General features: G+C 40.9%; 3 protein-coding genes and 1 long non-coding RNA gene across 5 annotated transcripts in view; 2 read left to right on the plus strand and 2 right to left on the minus strand.

The window, feature by feature from the left end:
- The first annotated feature begins 1,064 nt into the window (after window positions 1-1,064).
- twisted (Protein O-mannosyl-transferase 2) lies at window positions 1,065-5,136 on the plus strand. Its single transcript, XM_064700645.1, has 10 exons — window positions 1,065-1,134; window positions 1,193-1,277; window positions 1,685-1,789; window positions 1,853-1,961; window positions 2,024-2,598; window positions 2,649-2,855; window positions 2,921-3,161; window positions 3,276-3,424; window positions 3,496-3,898; window positions 4,870-5,136. Exons 1-10 carry the CDS (start codon window positions 1,067-1,069, stop codon window positions 5,061-5,063), a joined length of 2,136 nt encoding a protein of 711 aa, XP_064556715.1. The 5' UTR covers window positions 1,065-1,066; the 3' UTR covers window positions 5,064-5,136.
- Window positions 5,137-5,200: 64 nt separating this feature from the next.
- On the minus strand, window positions 5,201-6,899 carry LOC135441152 (uncharacterized). Its single transcript, XM_064700644.1, has 3 exons — window positions 6,155-6,899; window positions 5,771-6,082; window positions 5,201-5,705 (listed from the first exon to the last, which is right to left on the minus strand). Exons 1-3 carry the CDS (start codon window positions 6,689-6,691, stop codon window positions 5,295-5,297), a joined length of 1,260 nt encoding a protein of 419 aa, XP_064556714.1. The 5' UTR covers window positions 6,692-6,899; the 3' UTR covers window positions 5,201-5,294.
- Window positions 6,900-12,823: 5,924 nt separating this feature from the next.
- On the minus strand, window positions 12,824-13,536 carry LOC135441160 (uncharacterized). Its single transcript, XR_010438416.1, has 2 exons — window positions 13,236-13,536; window positions 12,824-13,181 (listed from the first exon to the last, which is right to left on the minus strand). It is a non-coding gene; the product is annotated as an uncharacterized LOC135441160 (long non-coding RNA).
- A 954-nt stretch (window positions 13,537-14,490) lies between these two features.
- prage overlaps window positions 14,491-22,988 on the plus strand; it is a 49,625-nt gene continuing 41,127 nt past the window's right edge. Inside the window, exon 1 of one of the 2 annotated variants that reach the window (XM_064700640.1) lies at window positions 14,491-14,509. In XM_064700640.1, the coding sequence (XP_064556710.1) occupies window positions 14,506-14,509 (4 nt within the window). In that variant the 5' untranslated portion in view covers window positions 14,491-14,505. Of the gene's footprint in view, window positions 14,510-15,305; window positions 15,513-22,988 lie in introns of those variants that run through there. The other variant, XM_064700641.1, reaches the window with a different exon arrangement.

Consider the following 22,988-nt stretch of genomic DNA (forward strand, 5'->3'; position numbering starts at 1 on the left):
CTGTCACTTTGGCTATAGCGGCAACTGCATATTTGAGCTTTGGATATACTGGGTATATTGGCTAGCTGCAAAACCTAGGTAAGTTACTGTAGAAAACCTCCAACAAGTTGTAATAAGTCGAATCTTTTATTTGCACTGTATAGGGTATCTCTTAGTCGATCACTCTTCTTGGTATCTTGGTCTCGTTTCGCTCTAGGTTTTATTTTGGTATATTTTGTTGAACTTAAATTACATACGCATATATACACATACATATATATTTTTATATATCTATACTTTTATATTGTTTAATTAGTTAGTTACATTTCATTGAGAATTTAGTATACATAGTTGATTTAATTACACAAGTGCTTTAATACAAGTAATATTCGGCCACAAAAGTATGCTACGCCTTTTAACAACACAATTTCCATATACATTTATGCGCGCCCAGAAGTATGCAACACCCTTTACAGCTAGCAGCACAGGGTGTTTCAGTACAGCTGAAACTTATGGAATGCTTCTTAACGTGCTTTGTGCTTGAAAAGCTTCGTTTTAAAGCCGAATTTCGTATCATTAAACAGTTGCTTAGTAATTATAAACTTGAAAAAAATAGTTGCTTTTTATTTAACAAACATCGATAACAGTCGGCCAAGACAGCCCTAAGCTTTGCAGAGCGTTGCAGAGCAGCTGTCTTAAGTTGGCCAAGACCGGTTTTAGCTCAATGGCCCGCAAGTGTTGTGATTGTGGGAGAATGAGGGAATGCCAGAAGAGAAAGCATTCTTGTTGCACGCCAGCCTTGCCTGTCTCTGTTGACGTGTGCAACAGCTAAAATGTAAAAGATCTCGCTGAAATTATACACACATTTATTAATATTTATTTGCATTTGGATATAAAAACATGGCCGCAAGTGTTGTTAAGGCGCCCAAGTGCACAAGGAAGCCAAGAGATTTGCCCAAAACAGAGCCTGCCCAGCTCAGCGATGACAATTGGTAAGCATGCGCTAAAACGAAAGACTGAAACAACGAACTTGATGTGTACAATTTGATTTTCTAACTGTTCGCAAATCAGGCGCTGGTGGGCATTCATGGGCGCAGTGCTACTCATTACCTTTGCCACACGCTTCTACAAGGTAACCGAACCGGATCATATCTGGTAAGTTCCATAGACCACAAAAGTCCCAGACTGTAACCAAGTGTATGCATGCTTTCAGTTGGGACGAGACGCACTTCGGCAAAATGGGCAGCTGGTACATAAACCGCACCTTCTTCTTCGATGTGCATCCGCCGCTGGGAAAAGTATGTATTCGAAAGATATATTTAACCATACACTCAAAGAAATGTTTACCCTTAACATTAACATATTTTATTTAATGAGAAAATATTCTCCTATTTTTGATGTTCTTGATGTCAGAAAGAATTTAATGGCGATTTTCTAAAATGAAGTGTAACAGTTTTTTTTCGAGTGTATAAAATAGCCTCGACAGCTAAAAATATTTAATTTCTGTTGATAAAATTCAAGCGCCGTCTTAAGCAAAGTCTCGCTAAAAATCTTTGGGAATTATAAACCTTTTTCGAAAAGTAAAGTAATTCCTATAGATTTAAAGTAGGAATGACCTTCCTCCCTTCTCTCTCTCCCTCTCCCTTTCTCTCTCTCTCTCTCTCTGTCTCCAACTCTCGCTAAAGCTCACTCGCACTCTTTGCAGATGCTGATTGGTCTTTCCGGCTATTTGACGGGCTACAACGGCACCTTTCCATTCGAGAAGCCGGGCGACAAGTACAACGAGACGCGCTATCAGGGCATGCGCTATGTGAGTATCGAATTGGAATAGTTTTTTGCCCCTTGGCCCCTTGGCTTATCTGTTGCCTTGCAGTTCTGCACAACTCTGGGCGCGCTCATCATGCCGATGGGCTTCGATACCGTCTACGATCTGACGCGCTCCCACGAGGCGGCGCTGCTGTCGGCCGCGTATCTGATCTTTGGCAAGTAGAACAGAGCACCACAGCAAATCAAAGCTTATTGAGTGCCTGCGCTCTTTTTGCAGATGTGGGCATGCTGACGCTCAATCAGTACATACTGCTGGATCCGATACTGTTGTTCTTCATGATGGGCTCGGTGTGGGGCATGGTCAAGGTATCGAAGTGCACCGCAGCGGGCGGCTCGTATACGGCGCGCTGGTGGCTCTGGCTGCTGCTCACTGGGACAATGCTCTCCTGCACGATAAGCGTTAAGTTTGTGGGCCTGTTTGTGGTGCTGCTGGTGGGCCTGCATACGGCCAGCGAGCTCTGGCTGATACTGGGCGATCTGCGCAAGCCCATTGCGGAGACGGTCAGGCAGATCGCGTGCCGCGCTGTGGCGCTCATTATCTGGCCCATTGTACTGTACACGTTCTTCTTCTACATACACCTGAGCGTGCTGAATCGCAGCGGCAACGGGGATGGCTTCTACAGCTCGGCGTTTCAGTCGCGGCTCATTGGCAACTCGCTGTACAATGCGAGCATGCCGCGCGACGTGGCCTACGGCTCGCTGGTGACCATCAAGAATCATAAGACTGGCGGCGGATATCTCCACTCGCACGCCCATCTCTATCCCAAGGGCAGCGGCGCTCGCCAGCAGCAGGTGAGCTACAACACAGACTAGCTGAGAGCCAAGATTTACTTCTCTTTTAGATCACCACCTATACGCACAAGGATGACAACAACATCTGGCTGATCAAGCCGTACAACAAGCCGGCCCTGCCCAAGGACGAGCTGCGTCTGCTGCGACACGGCGATCTGCTGCGCCTGGAGCATCTGGTGACCAAGCGCAATCTGCACTCGCACAGCGAGCCCGCGCCCATGACCAAGAAGCACCTCCAGGTCACCGGCTACGGCGAGGTAAGCAACTAACCCGATCTAACCTAATCTAATCTCTATCTGAAGTTCATCTCTTCTCTGGGCAGCTGGGCGTGGGCGATGCCAACGATGTGTGGCGCGTGCTCGTCGTGGGCGGCAAGCCCAATGAGACCATACACACGGTCACCTCGCGGCTCATGTTCGTCCATTATCTGCAGAACTGTGCGCTCACGTCCAGCGGCAAGCAGCTGCCCAAATGGGGCTTTGAGCAGCAGGAGGTCTCCTGCAATCTGAACGTGCGCGACAAGAACGCCCACTGGAACGTGGAGGACAATCAGCACAAGCTATGTAAGCAGACGCCTCTCTAACTAATCCACAGTGATCTCAATATCTCAATATCTCTCTCTCTCTCTCTCTCCCTCTCTCTCTCTCTCTCTCGCTCTCTCCCTGTTGGTATTGCAGTGCCCAGTGTCAGCTTTAGCATCTATGCGCCGGGATTTTTTGCACGCTTCCTTGAGTCGCATGCGGTCATGCTGCAGGGCAATGCTGGCCTCAAGCCCAAGGAGGGCGAGATCACAAGCCAGCCCTGGCAATGGCCCATTAACTATCGGGTACGTAACCTGAAGCTCCTTCAATCTAGTCCAGTTGAAATCCTTAATCCTTTCTGTTATCTTCATTCAAGGGTCAATTTTTCTCTGGCACCAGCTATCGCATCTATTTGCTTGGCAATCCCGTCATCTGGTGGAGCAATCTCATCTTTCTGCTGCTCTTCGTCGCCGCCTTCCTGTACAACGCCGTTCTCGAGCAGCGACGTGCCGGCCAAGCGGCTCTCCGGGCCACCGGCCAGCCCGAGGAGCTGGCTGCCACAACCGAACTGTGCAGCTGCCTTCCCGCGGACGGCGATTTGCAGAAATCAGCCGGGGACACAGCCACAACTGGACGGAGTGACTCGGCGATGTCCTTGCGGGCAGCTGCCTGGCTGTTCATCGGCTGGCTGCTCCACTATTTGCCCTTCTGGGCAATGGGTCGCGTTCTTTACTTTCATCATTATTTCCCGGCTTTAATTTTCAACTCTTTGCTCACGGGTAAGTGCCTGGCTATGGGGGCTACGCCTAAGCTGAATGGAATGAAGAAAATGTGCTTACGTCCTTTTAAGCCTCGGAGTGCAGGCTTTATCATGGATTGGGCAATGCGATAGGCTAAGTCCTTTTTTTAACCCAATTTCAGTTCTCGTCGACACAGGATTTTTTCGGTTGGCTTCAATCTTTCAGCTTTTTGTCAAGAGTCAAAATCCTTCTCCATTTTCCATATAAAAGGAACTTCGAGCCACAGGGTATCTGGCAGTCGGTCACTATCGATAAGAGCACTCTCCTGAGCTTTGCTCTTATACTAAACTTCAATTATTTCCCCGACGTCCCGTGTTCTCCTTTAGAAAACTCTTCAGACTTTGCTCTAATATTTCAACTCGAATACCCTAAGATCTCTTTTAGAAAACTCATCCTGATTCTTGCTCTTATACTATAACTCGAATGTCCCCTAAACTTTTGTAGAAAACTTTTATATGTAAACTCGAATGTCTGTGTTCTCTTTTAGAAAACTCTTCAGACTTTGCTCTTATACTTTAGCTCGAATGTCCCCTTAACTTTTGTAGAAAACTCTTCAGACTTTTCTCTTATATTCAAGCCCGAATGTCCTGTGTTCTCTTTTAGAAAACTCTTCAGACTTTGCTCTTATACTTTAGCTCGAATGTCCCCTTAACTTTTGTAGAAAACTCTTCAGACTTTTCTCTTATATTCAAGCCCGAATGTCCTGTGTTCTCTCTTAGATCACTCTTCAGACTTTGCTCTTATACTTTAGCTCGAATGTCCCCTTAACTTTTGTAGAAAACTCTTCAGACTTTTTTCTTATATTCAAGCCCGAATGTCCTGTGTTCTCTCTTAGATCACTCTTCAGACTTTGCTCTTATACTATAACTCGAATATCCTGGTTCTCTTTTGGAAAACTACCAGCCTTTACTCCTATATTTTAGCCCGTGTGTCCTGTGCTCTCTTTTCAGGCATTATGTTCAACTACATTTTAAGATCGCTGCCCAGGTGGCTGCAGCATGTGCTGCTGGGCACGTTGCTCTCGGCGCTTGTCTATAGCTTTGTGCTCTTCTCCCCGCTGGCCTATGGGATGAGCGGGCCGCTGGCGAATGAGCCCAACTCGACGATGCACAACCTCAAGTGGCTGGCGACGTGGGAGTTCTAGGCGAACCAATTGAAACATGCGGCTTGCATAGAAAGAAGCATTTTATATATATATATATATATATATATATATGGTATATAAAAATAGACAAATGCGCTTAAATTAAATACATAAAAAAAAAAAAATATTCTTTTTAAATAGAAAAAAAAAACGAACATATATCCTAGCCGTACGACAATAAAAAATATAGATAACCACATGCAAGTTATAAATATAAATTAATCATTCGCATCAGTCGAAGATGCCGAGCTCGTCGAACCGTCGGAGTGCATAGCGCAGGGTATCCGCGGTGCGTGGATTTGATGAGAACATCAGCTGCACCTTCTTCTTGGCGAAATCCTGATCGGTAAGTGCCTCAATGCTTATGTCAAAGGAGTCCTCCTTCCGCATGGTGACCATGGGCAGAAACGCGTACGACGAGAAGAACCCGTACAGCTCCCGTGCATGGATCTCGTGCTGCAAGTCCGCATAGCTGGGCACAAACTGTGAATGCATCCGCTCGAGGCTGTCGCGTAGCGAGGCATAGTATGTCTGTATGAGGAACTCGCGCCTGTGGACCAGCACGTCCAGCTGGACGCTGCTGTTGAGAAAGAAATTGATATCGCAGCCGGGACTGCCAAAGAAGCTGTTCTGAAAGTCCACCTGCAAGCAAACAGATTCTATTTATAAGACTCGCACTGGCCAATGCCAGCTGGCTGGACACTCACGAAGATGGCATCGATGGGCTTTGTGGGCAGCTCGTCGTGATATTTGTACATGAAATTGTTCACCCACAGATCGCCGTGATTGAGCACCGTGATTTCGCCGGGCGTCGGACGGCCCGTCAACACCAGATTCTCCTTGATATTGTCGCAATGGCGATGCAGCTTATCCGACAGCTGCTCGTACCCGGCCCACTTGGCCACCACATTGGCCAGCGTTCTCAGCTGGAGTGTCATAAAGTTGATGAACCGCTCGTTGGTTCGTATATAGTTCTCGTCGAGCATGCCGCTGGTGAAATGCTCCCGCACGCTGGGCTCCTGTCGTATGGGTCGCAAATGCCATCAATGTAGATAGTCAGAGATTGTTGGGGGGCTGTGTGGCGTACTTACCTTCTCGGCCAGCAGCATGGAGCTGGCATGAAATTTACCCAGTTTCCTGAGTATGACCACGCAGTGCTCCTCGTTGAGCCCGTTCTGGCGGCTGGCCAGCTTGTAGCCGTACTGTGTGAGGTCATCGAAGACAATCGTTTGGATGGGCTCACGCGTTGTGTATAAGCACTTGGCGCCAAACTTGGAGCCATCGCCGATGAGCACCTCCAGCTTGCCGAGCACATCGAAATAGAAGATTTTCTCGCGCAGATAAACGGCCAGCTCCTCGAGAAATTGTGTCGCCGGCGTAATGGCAATGCTCTTAACGATCAAAGCCAGCTCCTCGTCTAGCTGGCGTTTGCTGCTCCGATACAGAGCACGGGCTCGATAGATTTTGCTGCAATAGTTTTCGCCGCCGCCGCCGCTGGACTCGGAAAATATGATCTTCTTGATGTCGACACGCATTTCGCGCAGCCCATCCTCGAGGGCGGCCTTGAAGAATTCCTCGTTCAGATATTTGGGCGGCTCGCTGGCGCGCTTCTCGCCTTCCAGCTTCATGCTGCGCGCTCGCCAAATCCTAAATGCGTTTATGCCACGGCCTCAGACTTAAATCCTTAAAGCCTGTCGAGCCGTTGTCGCCTGTCAACGTTAACTGTGCTGTCTAGGGTATATCCTGTATATCCTGTATATCCGCTAAATAGTCGCTTGGTCGTTGAGCCTGCTGCCTTGTGCCTTGCCTGTGTCGCTTGGAAAACTGTGGCCGGGCCAGGCGACTTCTCTAAATATAAGTCTGATTATCGACTTTTTGACGCGGCGCTTATCAAAGTTGGCTCGACATCAACTTCGTGCCGACATCGGGAACGCGAATCGATACGCGCTAAGTCTAATGCACATGATATGGTCGGCCCTATACATATATACGTATACACCTAGGTACGTCTATGTATATACACATCTATATAGAATAGGTAATCGTACTTATGTAGAGATGTTCATGGTATATGATATGCAGTCGCACTGAACTGTTGCGTTACAATCATAATATTTGCGAATTAATCTATCAAATAAATCGTCGAGTGGTCGCGACGCCACGCACATAAGACCCCGTGCTCCTCGACCCGCATCCTCCCGCAGCCCTCAACTGAGATACCCAGAGTTAGGTTATACGAATGCATGCTTCTTATGTCCATTTCGTATTCGAATAACGTCGCACTATATAGCTATAGCTATAGCTGGATCCAATCAAATGATAAACATCTCAGACCTGTGTACCTCATCCTCAACATATACAAGTACATATGTATATAGACAATCGCGAAATTTCACGGGATGCTGTGCTGATGTATTTAATTTTTTATTTTTTGGCTATTGCACATGATTCCGATTGTATAAGTATATATATGTATATATATTTGTAGAAGTAAAGAAATATGTATTAGAAAAGGCAACTAGCCGGAACTCATCAAGACTTTGGCACATGCACGTTGAGACGAAACTAAATTTAAATATATGTATGGAAATACATATAAATAGATAGACATAGACTGATTTATATATATAGATATAGATATAGATATAGATATAAATAAATAGACATAGGCAGATTTATATATATAGATATAGATATAGATATAGATATAGATATAGATATAGATATAGATATAGACATAGATATAGATATAGATATAGATATAGATATAGATGTAGATATAGATATAGATATGGATATAGATATAGATATAGATATAGATATAGATATAGATATAGATATAGATATAGATATAGATATAGATATAGATATAGATATAGATATAGATATAGATATAGATATAGATATAGATATAGATATAGATATAGATATAGATATAGATATAGATATAGATATAGATATAGATATGGATATAGATATAGATATAGATATAGATATAGATATAGATATAGATATAGATATAGATATAGATATAGATATAGATATAGATATAGATATAGATATAGATATAGATATAGATATAGATATAGATATAGATATAGATATAGATATAGATATAGATATAGATATAGATATAGATATAGATATAGATATAGATATAGATATAGATATGGATATAGATATAGATATAGATATAGATATAGATATAGATATAGATATAGATATAGATATAGATATAGATATAGATATAGATATAGATATAGATATAGATATAGATATAGATATAGATATAGATATAGATATAGATATAGATATAGATATAGATATAGATATAGATATAGATATAGATATAGATATAGATATAGATATAGATATAGATATAGATATAGATATAGATATAGATATAGATATAGATATAGATATAGATATAGATATAGATATAGATATAGATATAGACGAAATTTGGACATTTCTATAAGATACTTTCAGTAGATCGGGCAGAAAGTTGTTCCGAAATATGGACTTCTAGATAGAGGTACTTGTATAGTTACAACTTTTGGTGGTGCACGTGTTTTTTTATGACTTCTTAGGGCTTATCAGCTGTTAGCTGAATGCCATTGGTAACTTTTGCAAATACCTTAAACCACACCTGGCCGATAGTTGACAATGTATTTCGAATTTCTTGGTTAGAAAATTGCACGTCGGAACGTGGACTCACACAATCTCAGCAGAGTATTAAAATGCAGTTCGGGATAAAAGTAAAACTATAATAAATTTGATTGCATATATAATAACTTCTTGATCTAAGAGAAAATCCATAAGGGTAAAAAGAAATAGCATTAACATCTGTTTGAAGGGGAAATGCATTTGAATCGATAATTATCGATTCGCATGAAATATTTGTTGATTTTGTTTCACCTTTCAACCGATGAATGCCTCGGGTAGCTGGTCTATAGATAATTAGTTCGATTTCCAGACTACAATTAATGCACTAAGTGCATGCCACGAGATCTAGAATAACCGAATAGCACATTATTTAAGACCCTGAAGCAGATAACCTGTGTCGTGTGTGTGCGTGTGTGCATGTGCATGTGAGATTGCGACATATACTGATGACCTTGATAGCTGCTCTTTTTCGGGGGCCGCACAACAACACAAGACCAGAGCCGCCGGGGAGGGTGGAAGAGGAGTATTTAAGGCGGCTATCGTACAAACGAATGCATGACATTTACAGTGAATTGCTTTGTTTTGATTGTTGTTGGTCTGTTAATTACTCAATGAAATTTCGCATTTCTTTAATGAAGAAATCAACAAATGGCAAATTACGTCATCTGTGGCCAGACAATGCAGCCAAAGTGCAATGGGAAACCAGTTCGTGCCGCTATGTTGATCAGTTATGCTGCGCCAAGCGAGTGGCGCCCTTCTCGGCGATTCTCATGCCAAGCAGCTACGTGCTTTAACAAAGCGCACTACAAACACACACATCCATCTTAATAGACAACATAAACCCAAAAAATAAAATGAGACCGACCGTTAGTCAATGAGTTTGAGACGGCATCGTATTATTATCTTTCCAGAGTCTGGCTACGGTCTAGTTTCATGGACTTTGGTGAGGCGTACGAGCTGCTAAACTACTATGAATATACACATCACAGATAAGCGCCCGTCTTCGGTCTCTGCACACCATGACGTACCCAATTTTAGTCAATTTTTTCATCATTTTTTTTTTGGCAAGCAGCGCATTGAACTACTGCTGACCCTGAGCCTGAAGCTTGAAGATTGCGCACTATAGTGGGAGCTGGGATCTGTCGCTGTTTCCGAGACGTTTTTGCTGATACAACACTTCGATCATTCAGGTAAGGTTATCAAAGTAGCCGACGCGTGGTCTAAACATGCGCCAAATCTTGATTATATGCGAAACGTGCAATCTTTTAACATTAGATAGTCAAAGGTCAACATCGATCGCATAGATATTGACGAATATTTGGTGTAAGCAAAACAAAGCAGCTTTTAAATATTATGTTATAGGGCAGATACTTTGTTGGAATTGCAATGATGATGAAATGGATATTATCGCCTTATCCAAAAAAAAGTTATAACACAAGAAGCTTAGCTTCAATAAAAATTTATATTCCAAAGAACTTATATAGCATAACATTTGTCGAGCATTCGATAATAATGCCTATGATAAAAAGGCGTAAATAAAAAAGTCGTACAGTCTTGCAGGCCTTTCCTTAGTTAACATAACATGCAACATAACCTGATAAATAAATATTTATAACAGCACGCCGCAGCTTACAATCACAGAGATTATTATTTATATTCATAAGCGCATTAGTAGAACACGGAAAAATCCTAATACTATTATTTTCTTATTCATCAATTAACAATAAATAAAAAGAAATTGTGAATATTGCACATAATTTATGCATGCAACAAGCAGCCAGCAGCTTGCCCCATAGCACGGCAGAGAGTGGCTGTTAAGTTAACAGAGCTTAAGCCTGTTAAAAGGCAGCTTTCAATAACAGCGCGCTACATCTTGCTAGGGCTAAGATACTTTTAAGCGGCATGCATAATACAGAAAGTATAATTATTACTCACTCTTTGCTTCTCGCTCCTATAAGATAATGTAAATTACTGCGGCGCAAAAAAAAGACATTAAAGAGTGCGCTGCTCGGCAGTGCACGACTCGTAGATACCCTGCACACCGCGCCGAGTTACCTTTACCAATATTTTAACTTCCTTCTACACATGCATACGCAGAAAAACATATTCACATACACAACCCGCCTGCTGCGCAGTATGTATGCTTGAATAGAATCGGTGCTTATAGTCCGATCTTTATTGAAATATAATCCAAATTTCTAGTTTCTAGGTCTTGCAGTTCAACGTGTTTGGCAGGCGGACTTGACTAGATCGACTCAGCCCTTCAGCCTGATGAAGAAAAGATATGTACCTTATGGTATTGGAGATGCTTTGCTCTGCACAAAAACATCATACCCTTTTTTAGACACATTCAATGGGTGGCTCAGCGTATGAGAACAATGCACAGGTAAAGTTTAGAAATGTGAATCAAAACTTTGTTGTTGTTTGTTTTTCGACTTTTCCAGACTCAGAGCAGCAAATAAAAAACAAGCGCTGGCCGCCGACTTGTTCATCCAACTATGTGCATAGTTATAGATAGATGTATAATATATATATATATATAAGTATATATACGTAAGTCATGTATGGTTGTAGCGACCAGCCTTCAGACACTTGAGGTGGGCCGTCTTGGCATAAATGCCAGTTAACTGGCAATCCAGAACTTGGCAAACATTGACAACAATGCGACTCTGATCAATTTATCAATTTCAGAACTTGATGGTTATGTATACAGAGCGTACAAGTGTAGATACATATATGTACATACATAAGAAATGTCGGAGCAGAAGTACTCGTACTACTCGTATACCTCAATAGATAATCGATAAGCACATTTGAGTGCCTCGACTTCCAGCACATTCGAAATGAATTCGAACTGTGTCACAATTCAAGTAGCATCGCCATATTTACTTTGTCTACACCAATTCACACTCTATAATATATATACTTCCATCTGCGTAGCTATTGAGCAGCGGCATGCCGCCAGATTGCAGATACGCCAAAGCAATACAGATACAAATATATATATATACATATATATATATATATATATATATATATGTAAGTACACTGTACTTATTATTTATGGCACTAACCAATTTGATTGCTGCGCAAAAAAATGCATTAAACTTGAACTAAATGCTGCGCATTATTTGAATGAAGTGGACGCAAACTTGAAAGGAGCCGAGCTGCCGCACCTTTTACGCAGCGGCTATGCTGCTTCTTCCTTTTGCAACACACTCCGGGAAATGCGTTCTGGCATAACTTCGAAATGCAGGCAGCTATTAACCAAGTAAAATATTCCCAAACTGTGTATGCTTGAGGAGAAACTGCATACCAAGTTTGGTGAAGATAGCTTTTATAATCCTCGAGCTATGTTTATAAAAATGCCTTAGAAATGGCAGAAGATACCGAAAAATGTGATAAGCTTGTTCTGCAAAGTCTCCAGCTCTTGTTGTTTCCGTCAATCCAGCTTTGTTCAAGAATATATAAGTATATATATATATATATACATATATATATATATGTATACCTTCTGGAGCCTCAGGTACTTTCTTCTGCCTGTCCCTTTCTGTAACAAGAATTTTCATTGTGCCGAGTAGTAGACTGCATGTTTTACTGAAACTTTTGCGTTTATTCAAACCAATGTGCGGCTTCACTTGAATATCTTATTTATTACAAAAAGGTCTTATTACAACTCAAGTGATTAAACCATTCTCAGGACTATCTCGAGAGAGTCGCTTCGTGAAACGAGGTCTGATGTAGTTTCGTACCTGTTCACGACTTAGCTCTGATTTATCGATTATAGATATTTTGTCACACTTACGATAATCTGATCTGATCAGAGTTTTGTTCACAGCTTCAGATCTAAAATATATTTATATATCTGCCTTTTGAAAACCCAAATGGAATTAAACAATGCCGAAGCTGGATTCTTTTATAAATGAAAAACAAGTGCGCAGAGTATTTCTTTCATTCGCTCTCACTCACATGAACTCTTTAACTCGCCGTCTCCCTCGTAATTATATCCCTTCTATGCGATTTTCATGAGCAACACAAGAGGACTAACAGGCTTTTTTATGTATGGTTATATGAAAGTCATTTCTATTCAAATATACTTTTATATTATATTTTTATTGAAAGCAGCAAAGGAAAGAATTTAAGAATTTGCTCTCTTTAAGGAGATATGTCAAGTATATCGATAACTGGAAATCTTGCATAGAGGGAGAATGGAAAAGTGGCGACAAAAGTTGTATTACTCTTTGGCGGTTTTTACTGCGACTGCAGCTTGTTATTATAGCTGAATGGCTCCCACTGAGCATGGACAAGATTGGGCTAAATAAAGCCATTCTAGCGCTTCTTTTTCTTTGGTCGCGATTAAAGTGGGCATTGGCATCCTGGCGATGCTGGAGCAGATGGGCGGCCAGCAGGACGCAGGGCACCCTCGCGCCGGTACAACCCCACCCGGCAAGGCTGCGGCAAAAGGGGCTCATCTAAGGAAAACGTAGCCCTACATTAAAACCGTACCAATCCACACAGCCGACCTTCTCCTCGATGACATTCAACGCTTGCAAATCATAAAAACTGCCAGCAGGAACGTTCCAGACAGCGCCGCCTTGGAAGCCCATGGTTGGCATTTGCTCCTCATCGCAGAAAAGTCTGCTTAGACTCTGGCTCTTGGACAGTTTCCATTAGGTAAGTCAACACATAAAACACCACAAATCTCATAATTTTCACTTGATTTATTTGAATGCTTTACACACAATCGAAAGGATTATAATTCTGAGAATTCCAGAAAATATATCTCAATATATAATTTAAATGAAAAGCTGACTTCGTATACTTTAGAGAAAAGAGATTATCGGCGCGCCAAACTGAGATTTTTTGGTAAATATTCGAAGCCAAAGTGCTGAACGAAACGTAGCCTCTCTTTCTATCACCCCCTCCCTCTCCCTCTCTATCTCTCTCTCTCTCGTTTTCTTTCTTTCTATCTTTCGCTCTCTCTCTCTCTCTCTCTTTTCCCATCTCTACCTCCCTTTCTAATTGTCTCTCCTACGCAAATATGAACCGCCTTTCTATGCGAATTTCATTATCTATACATAAATACTTAACAGAACTTGTCGCTTTCCCTTTTATTTAGCCAAATTGTTGGAGTTTATTTGAGAATTAGTTCTACCAATCATACATGGATATACACTACTCTCTTTGAGTTGGTTCGCGTTTAAATTTATCTTACAAAGGGTATTCACTTGGCCATGAGATGTCAGCTGATAGTTCAGGTTTATCCATTTTTAATGGGAGTTCTGTGCAGTCGAATATAATTTGAAAGCTGAATTTGTTTTAGAGCCGTTCATTGTTTATCATAGAATAACTGTCGCGAATATCAGCGAATAGTTGCCCAGAACTTGAGCTCTATTTTCGCTCGGATTAACGACCTGCCAAAAAGATAAACATTTAAATGATCCCAAGTGCTTGCCGCTTTGTGTACTCTCATACACATATGCATGCACATATTTCCTTATGCATTCGTGAGTATATTTTAATTTTCCATTTATTGTTATTATTATTTTGAGTTTTATTTTATATTTTATTTTTTTAAAGCTCACGTCGCCGCTTAGTTGATAAACGAACGCGCTTGCGAGCGGACCTGCCACAAAGCAACAACACGATTCCAATAAGCTTCGAGTCCGAGTGCGGTCATCAGATACATATGTATATGCAACCCAAAGCAATAACAATAAATGAGCTACAAAAGAAAAGAAGACGAAAACTATCGATTTGAAGAACTATATAAAAAATGGGTAAGTGCGTTATAAGATCTACTTATAAAAAAAAATTATAGTTGGTAAATTAAATTGCAAATTTATAAAAGCATTTATACCGAGATTTTCATTGTTATTATTAAGTACAAAACGGTTCGGAATTGATCAAATATCGTTACGTCATTTATTAACGTAATACTGTTACGCTAGTCAACATACTTATCAAGCGCTAATGCCGCTACGTTATTCAACATAAGCTCTTGTTTATCAACGTAAGCCCATTACGTTATTCAACAAAACCTGCTGTGTATCAACATAACCTCTCATTAATCAACGTAAGACCGTTACGTTATTCCACATAACCTGTTATGTATCAAAGTAATACCGTAATTTTATTCAACACAGCCTCTTATTCATTCACGTAATACCTTTACGTTATTCAATATATTTATCAATCTAATGCCGTTATCCATCCAAAGCCACACCGTTACGTTGTTCAGCATAACTTCTCATTTATCAACGTAAGACCGTTACGTTATTCTTATTAAACTCTTTTTTTTTTTAACAATGTAAAACCGTTACGTTATTCAACGTAAAGTTACCTGTTATTTGAAGTATTTTCCATTTACTTTCTCATTTTCATTTCTTCTCTCATTTTCATTTGTACTTGAATCAAGTCTTGATTTGGATGAATTTGGAACAGGTGTATATCCTATATTATTGGATTGACAATAATATCAAGGGCTTTAAGATATACTGGTGGAAAAACTCAATGGGAAAAGTTTATTTTTTGTTAAATTTTTGTAGTATATTTACAAACCTAAAAAAAAAAATAAAATTTTTACCTCTTGCAATTTTTAAGTTCTTCAGGTAACTTCCGGATATATTTCTTCAATTCCATTCAAAGTTCAAGTATAAAAGTTGAGAAACTTTATCAAAATTAAGTTTTTACTAATTTTGAGCAGCGACAGCGCAAAACCCGAATTTTTAGTAAACAAACTGACAAGAGAACCTCTGCGGATTTTAAAGGCAAAATACTTAGGTACGTATGTATATGGCATGTTCTCAGTTGCATAGGTCCATACGAATGCCTGCTTATATGTACATATATGTATATATATATATGTATATGTATACTATGTATATATTTGGGCAAGTTTGGAAGGCCTTTTCAAAGCTGTTGCTGTTCAGTTATTCGACTTGGGGGTGTTTTTTTTCTCTTAGCCGTAAAGTCATTAGCCGTATTTACGCCGGCCTCTTTGTTTATGTTGGCTTTTTGTTGTTGTTAGCCGTTTTATTTGCTTGACTTCCTTATGGTATTTGCATTTAGCTGAACATTTGTTTTGAGCGCCCGTCTCACAAAAAGCCAAACATGACACAGTGACACAATTTGCGGCATGTTCGCGCTGCAGTCCGCGAGCGTGTTGCCCCCAGCTCCATAGATCGCTCGTCGTTGATCTTCGCATACATGTGTGTACGTGTGTGTGTGTGTTGTATTTGCGTGTGCCCCAATTTGATGAAAGCCAGTCTACTCGTATTCGCACACACACACACACACACACACACACACAGACACACATGGGCACATATTTATAATGAGTATACGTCGCGGTGACTCACGGCACGGGCATGCATTTGGCTTGATCGTGATAAAGCCGCTGTCACAAATCTTGAAATTGAAACGCAATTGGCAATGGCATTGGCAAACAAGAGCGCGCCAAGCGGGTATGCCCGACTCGAAGATACCCGCAATACAGCTGCGAACTTTACTCTATGCACGACTGTGCAGCTGCTTCCCTTGGCTCGACACTCTGCCAAATGCATTCTTCAAGAACTTCGGTGTCTGTTGTCCGATCTTTTTGCAAATTTCCCTGCATAAATAAGCCATTCAAATGTGTTTAAATACCAAAAGCCAAGCACGGAAGAAGATATCCGAAAGGTAACATATTCGTGGAATTGCGTATGCCCCACAAAAACCTTCATCTAGCTCTTATAAGATCTGAGTTTTGGGTCTTCTTTGAAAATTGTTGCTTATCGATATCAGGTTGATCAGAAAGTTGATCTTATAGTCTGAATATATGAATATATGAATATATGTATATATATACTCTATGGGCTCTTGTCTGTAACACTTGCATTTGCAGCAAACTAGAATACCCTTTTAAGGCATAGTCAACGGGTATGCAAAGCGGGCAGCATTGTGGCCGTATCCAATGGATGCGCATGCAATTCATTTTTCTTTTTCTTTTTCTTCGTATCTTTGAAAGCGCGAAGAGGCGATGACGTTCGCGTCAAAGATCGTACGTGCCCGCAGCTGAATCGAGCGCGGCTCTGACTCCCGCAATCGCGGCACACGCGTGCACACGGCATGGGCAAATGGGAAAATAAAGCATGTGAAATATAACATATGTATGTATATTAAAGCAAAAGAAAACGCGTCGAATGCTGTTTAGAATTTCGAGCGCAAAGCAAAAGACCAACAAGGCAGCCAACTGCGCAGTCAGCGTCTTATCGGACGTCAAGTTTTAAGCACGCGCAGCCAAGTTTCAAATCAAAGCTCAAGCAAAGTTGCCTGCCATTAGAAAGCTTTGCGATCGCACAGTGTGCCACAGATAGTGTAATTTGTTTGAAAATTACATGCGGACTGCAGGTAGCAAAGAACAGAGACAAAAACCGAGACAAGCAGGCGCGTGTCGTGTCGCGTTATGGGATTACCTGGGCTGGATGGTTAACTACCTGTTGGCCAGTCGCTTATCAGCCGCAATGTGTTTTTAATCGGTTTCTAAGCATGGAAAGGACCTGCGTCGGCGTCTGCGCCTGCGCTTGACCTGACTGCTATAAAGCTGATCCTGCGCAGGCGTCTGTAAGCAGTTGACTTTCCGAGCTAATCCTGAAAGGTTATACTTTTGTTTGCAAATCAAATGTTAATAATCAATATTTATTATTGTGAGCACAAACCCTATTTACAACTTGGTAAGTTTTTCTTAAATGATAATTAAAATAGTTCAAGTATTGTTTTAAACAATCTCACGAACCTCAAACCTTAAGAAATAAATTCCATATTTAGAGCGTCTCAAATTCGCGAAAAATTAATGATGCTAAATAGATACATACTATATATTCAAAATAGAAATATTTTAAAGCTCAAATGCATTCAAAATTCGTTAACAAAATATTCGATTTCCAATAGAAGATATACGAGAGCACAGTGCAATAATTGCCAAAAGAAAATGATTTGCTCAAGTGCAAACAGAATAATATTAATAATATTATTGAAATAAATTAAATTTAACATTTCCTAGACACATGTTTTGCGCACACAAATGTCTAGCGCGGAAATAAAATAACCAAATCCAAAGTACAAGTACACACACACACACACACACACACAAAGTTGGACACACGGTGCAGCGGCTGGCGTGAAAGCTTTTGGCTCGCACTCAATTGCTGCAGCTTGAAAGCTTATTTGGCGCTGCTGCGGCTGCTGCTGCTGCTGCTCCATGACCACAACCAAAGTGACGACACTTGAATTGGGTTAGGCGCAATTGGAGACATGCGTCAGCAGCGGCTGGCAGCGGCTGAGACAGCGGCAGCGGCCGCGGCAGCGCTTGCCGTTTTTCTTTGTTTGCGAGCACCTCGATGCTAGCGTCGCCGTTACAATTACAGTTGCAGCAGCAGCAGCAGCGGCCGCGACAGCGACAGCGGCAGCCGCTGGCAAGTTCATTCGCTCACACATACACGCATGCAAGAGACGACTGTCGCTGTCGCTGGCGCAGCCGCAGGCGCGCTGCCGCCGCTCTGCCCATCCATTCTGCGCTTCAATCATACACGGCGGCCGCAGACTTTTATTTTGTTGTTGCTGGTCAACAAGTTAGGCAGCTGGGCGTGCAATTTCTTGCGCTAGTTTTCAATTCAGTTTACAAAACTCGTCTTCTTTGACTTTTTTTTGTGTGTGTGATAAATAAATACGAAACGGCATTTTTAGTGTGCATTATATTTAGGGCCCAAAAATTGAGACGTTTTTGTGTGGAAATAACGCGTTCTTCTCGCGCTCGACAATTTCTCAAGTGCTGCGTAAAACCAAATTTCGCGCGCCACACAATTTTTGACGTCATTTAAATCGCGCCAGATACATTTGTATCTTGACTTTTGGCAGCCTCGTTGTTGTTCATCAACTTTAAACCATGCGCGTGCTGTTCCTACAACAACAACAACAACAACAACAACTACTAAAAGCAAGGAGCCAAAAAACAGACACTGTAGACAGCAGCAGCAGCAGCAGCCATTCGTACACTGCGCGAAAATAAGCTAAAATGCAGCTCGTGTTGCCAGCCAGCGCGGATATATCCGCAAGCGCAGCCGCATCGAGCGCCCACAAGCGCAAGCCGGATCAGGAGCAGGAGCTGCGACGCAAGCAGCACAGAAGCAACTGCAGCGTATACAACAGCAACAACAACAGCTATATCAATTACAACAACAACAGCTACAACAATTGCTACAATCACAGGCAGCAGGCCAAAATGTATTACAATTCAAATGCGCGTCCGTTTTGGGCCAAATACCGTGCGCCAATATTGATGGCAACAACAACAACAACAATGCCAGCCACATTTCTCAATACCAGCAACAACAACAACGAGCAACAGTTAGCAGCAACAACAACAACAACGACAGCGACATGTGAGTCTCTTGTTATTGTTATTGCTTTGCGTTTTGCTTTTTGTCTCCTCCGCGCTTTACGCCGAGTCTCTTGCTTTTGTTATTCTTTTTGTTATTGTTATTGTTTTGCGCAGTCGAAGCACATAAACAGAGTCAACGTTATCGCGTTGCACGCTTTGCACTAGCAGCAGCAGCAGCAGCAGCAGCAGCAGCAACAAAACAGAGCAAACAGCTGCGCGCCTGCACTGAAAACAGCTGATTGCAGCGCTTGCGTACAGTGGAGCAAACATTGCATATATATGCGCACGAATAATCAACCTGTTTTGCATATACCGTTAACTGAACTAGAGTACAGTGGAACATATGATCGAAAACATGGCGAATTGATAGAGTTGATCACATTTTTATATGATCTTTAATGCTGTGATATGATTTATAAAGAACTAGTTCATTTAGGTTCATGCATAAATTGCCATCGCATTGAGATATCATTATAATCTTTAATGCTGTGATGTGCATAAAGAACTAATTCATTTAAGTTCATACACCAATTGTCATCTCATTTTGTTTCTTATTCAATTATGTGTATTTTTACCCTGACTGACTAACTAACTGATTGACTGACTGACTGATTGAGTGATCTCAGACCAAAACCTTAAGAGCTAGGAAGCTGAAATTTTCACTTTATATTATAATTATATGATGAAGATGCACTAATTCTGGGCTTTCGGAAATTCCACCCGCAATTGTGGAATAATCGCGAATAACTTTGGTTTACCATGCGATCGGCCACAAAACTCATTTTCTTTTCGCAAAATCCATTCCTCCTTGATGGAAATGGGGATCAACGATATGGTGGGTGTTGTTTCGGGTTGAAATTCATGGTATTCTTTAAGTAAGTGCTCGTAATAATTTTGTTAAGATTCACAAACATACTGGATTTGTTTATCAGCAAGTGCTTTTGTATAATGCAAAATTTTAAACGGAATTGTTTACGTGTTTAATTATATTTAAACACCGTAGAACATTTCTGGGGCAGCAAAATCCCATGAATCACTTGTGCCGAAGCGACAATTGTCGATTTTTTCTTCACACGCGCCTCGGACTATCTATTTGATGTGCCAAGCAATTATAAGTTTATTATTGTTAATCGCGCCGAGCTAAGCAAGACATTAACATGCGAATCCGGGCGCATTTACGAGATGCTGACACGCCGGAAACCGGCAATGATGCCGACCAGGGATAATAGCCGGGCGATACAAGTCCAAAATTTCTGCTGATATCTCTAAGCAATGCGCCATAAAAGATAATAATAACAATAACAATCATGAATGCAAGCGCACATCCAATGTGCCGGCACTTAAGCGAAAAAGAGAGCAAGATCGGCAACAAAAACAACAACTACAACTACAACAACAACAACAACAACAGAGAGGCAACGCACTCAAGAGGTTAAGGCACGGCAATGAACTTGAAAGCCAAAAGTTTGTTTTTCGAGGTTGAATTTGCCTCCCCAACGCCACTGTAGCAGGCCAGGGGGTTGGTGGGCCGAGCGCACTTGGAGGGGGGCGAGGCGAGGCGAGGCGGGGGACGGGTTGTTGGGCTATTAAGCATTTGGCATTGACATTGAGCATTTTGTCTGCCATTTGCCTCGTGCTTTCTGCTCTCCTTCACTCTCTTTGGCGCTCTCAAGTTATCAGCAGTTGCCGCCTAACGTCGCATATATCGAACAGACCCAAATGAATTGCCCAAAAATTAAATAAACAATAGGTTCAATGCACTAAACACGCAGTAGAATTCAATTTGGCAAAAACACAGACATTTCCACTCTCTCATTCTCCCTCTCTCTCCACACACACACACACACACACAGACGCACAGCTAACGGCGCAAGCTTTCAGAGGCTGCTGCCGTTGCTTGCGCAGAGCTTTTCACTTGCTCATCTGCCGCTGCTGCTGCTGCTGCTGCTGCGCTGTTCATTTGCAGCGCATTAATGTTAACCAGCTGTTACAGCGCCTATTTATGTTAATACACACACAACGCATAGCTTTGCATTTGTGCGTGTGCACTACCTCAACATTTGAACAAATTGCGTTCTGCAATCTCTTTCATCTTTTGTATTAATTTGAATTTTTTTATTCTTTTGTGCTTGCCGCCCATTCAACTCGTTGCCCAAAATAAATTTTATGTATTTCATAAATTTGTCATTCATTTTAATTTCACACTTATCGCTAAATTGACGCGATAAAGTCGCGCAGTTCTTATATTACGCATACGCCGCGTGCGCGTTCAACAAGAACAGCTTTTGATAAATGTTGCGTGTTTTATTTATATTTAAATGCAATGTCAATGGAACTTGCTGCAAGCACCTATTCTTATTTTACGTCTCAAAATATAGCTTATTAAAATATAATATTAACATTAAATAATTTGGTAGATAAATGAGAAATTATATCTGCAATATATATGGATTATATTTGGGCTAGTCAAACAAGATGATTGAGACAAACGACGGGGGATTTCGATCTGAGTCAAAACTATTTCATTGTAATTTTTTGTATCTATAAGATTTACCAAAGCAAAGCAGCCTAAAAAACCCTTTTATATAGGTAAAAGGCATTATTTACTGTGTAAAGAACTTAATAACTATGAAAAAGTGTCCTATATATATGTATTTATATATATTTACAGTACATGTAAAAAAGAAAGGCCTACAAGAAAAAGAACCAACACTTAAATATTTCGGGCATATATAGAAATATTACGCATACGCACCAATGACTGCGAAGGGTCTTTGAATAAAACCAAAACTCTACATATTTTGGTATTAAAATATATACAGAACAGTTAAAAAAAAACATAATGCAAAATACAAAAACCTAACACTTAAATATTTGTGGCACATGTACAAATATTACGCATACGCACCATTGACTGTAAAGGGTTTCTAAAGGATTTTAATATTTAGATATGATTGAAATGTTGTAATTTACTCATAAATGACTTTAACTTCGAGTAAATTACAACATTTTTATTGTATCTTAATTGTCTCATATTATATATACATATATGTTTAGATATTTAGATATATCGGGTTTAATAAGTTTTACATTTTAATTTTTAAGTAAGTATATAAGTATATACATTAACTTATCAAAAAATTAAAACATAAAACTAATTAAACCCGATTTAAAAACAGAGTGCAATCGACAAGTTTGGGCTTGACTGCAGTTAACAAATATAAGTAAATATATTTATTTATAAATAATTAAAGAAGAAAACAAAAAGGGAAATTAAAACGCATTTAATGTCGTTTTGAACACAACTTCCGTTGCGACAATCGGACAATTATCAGTCGAGCGCTTCCGGAACGGGCTAAGTCAAAGCTTAAGTAAAAATTGCACTTTGCCACGTGCCACAAATTTTGGCTAAACAGGTGCTATGCGGTGTTGGCTAGGGCACGGTGGCGCCACACTTTGTTTTCGCTCGTGTGTGCCTGTGTGCGTGCGCGTGTGTGTGCGTGTGCGTGTGTGTGACTTCCTGTGTGTAATCGGCAGATGAACAAAGAGTACGTAGACAGGAAACGGATCGAAATGAAAACAAGCAAAAAGTTTTGTATGTTTGTGTGTTGTTTTTTCTGTTCATGCCCGACCATGAGCCAAGAATGCAACGCAATGCAAATTGAGTGACAACAACAACAACAACAACAACAATATCAACTTATATATGTATGTGTACATGTGGATACACATTGTGCGCAGATACAATATGATGATAATTTACAATTTATTAATTATTTAGCGCATTGCTCTGCTCGAAATGTCGCCTACCCCAACAATTTGCGTCGTTGTCGCAAGGC

The sequence above is a fragment of the Drosophila montana genome, unplaced genomic scaffold (genome assembly GCF_035044405.1).
Source record: "Drosophila montana isolate Dmon_TW-CO22-7 unplaced genomic scaffold, ASM3504440v1 contig_1853_1, whole genome shotgun sequence".
Taxonomy (NCBI): Eukaryota; Metazoa; Arthropoda; class Insecta; order Diptera; family Drosophilidae; genus Drosophila; species Drosophila montana.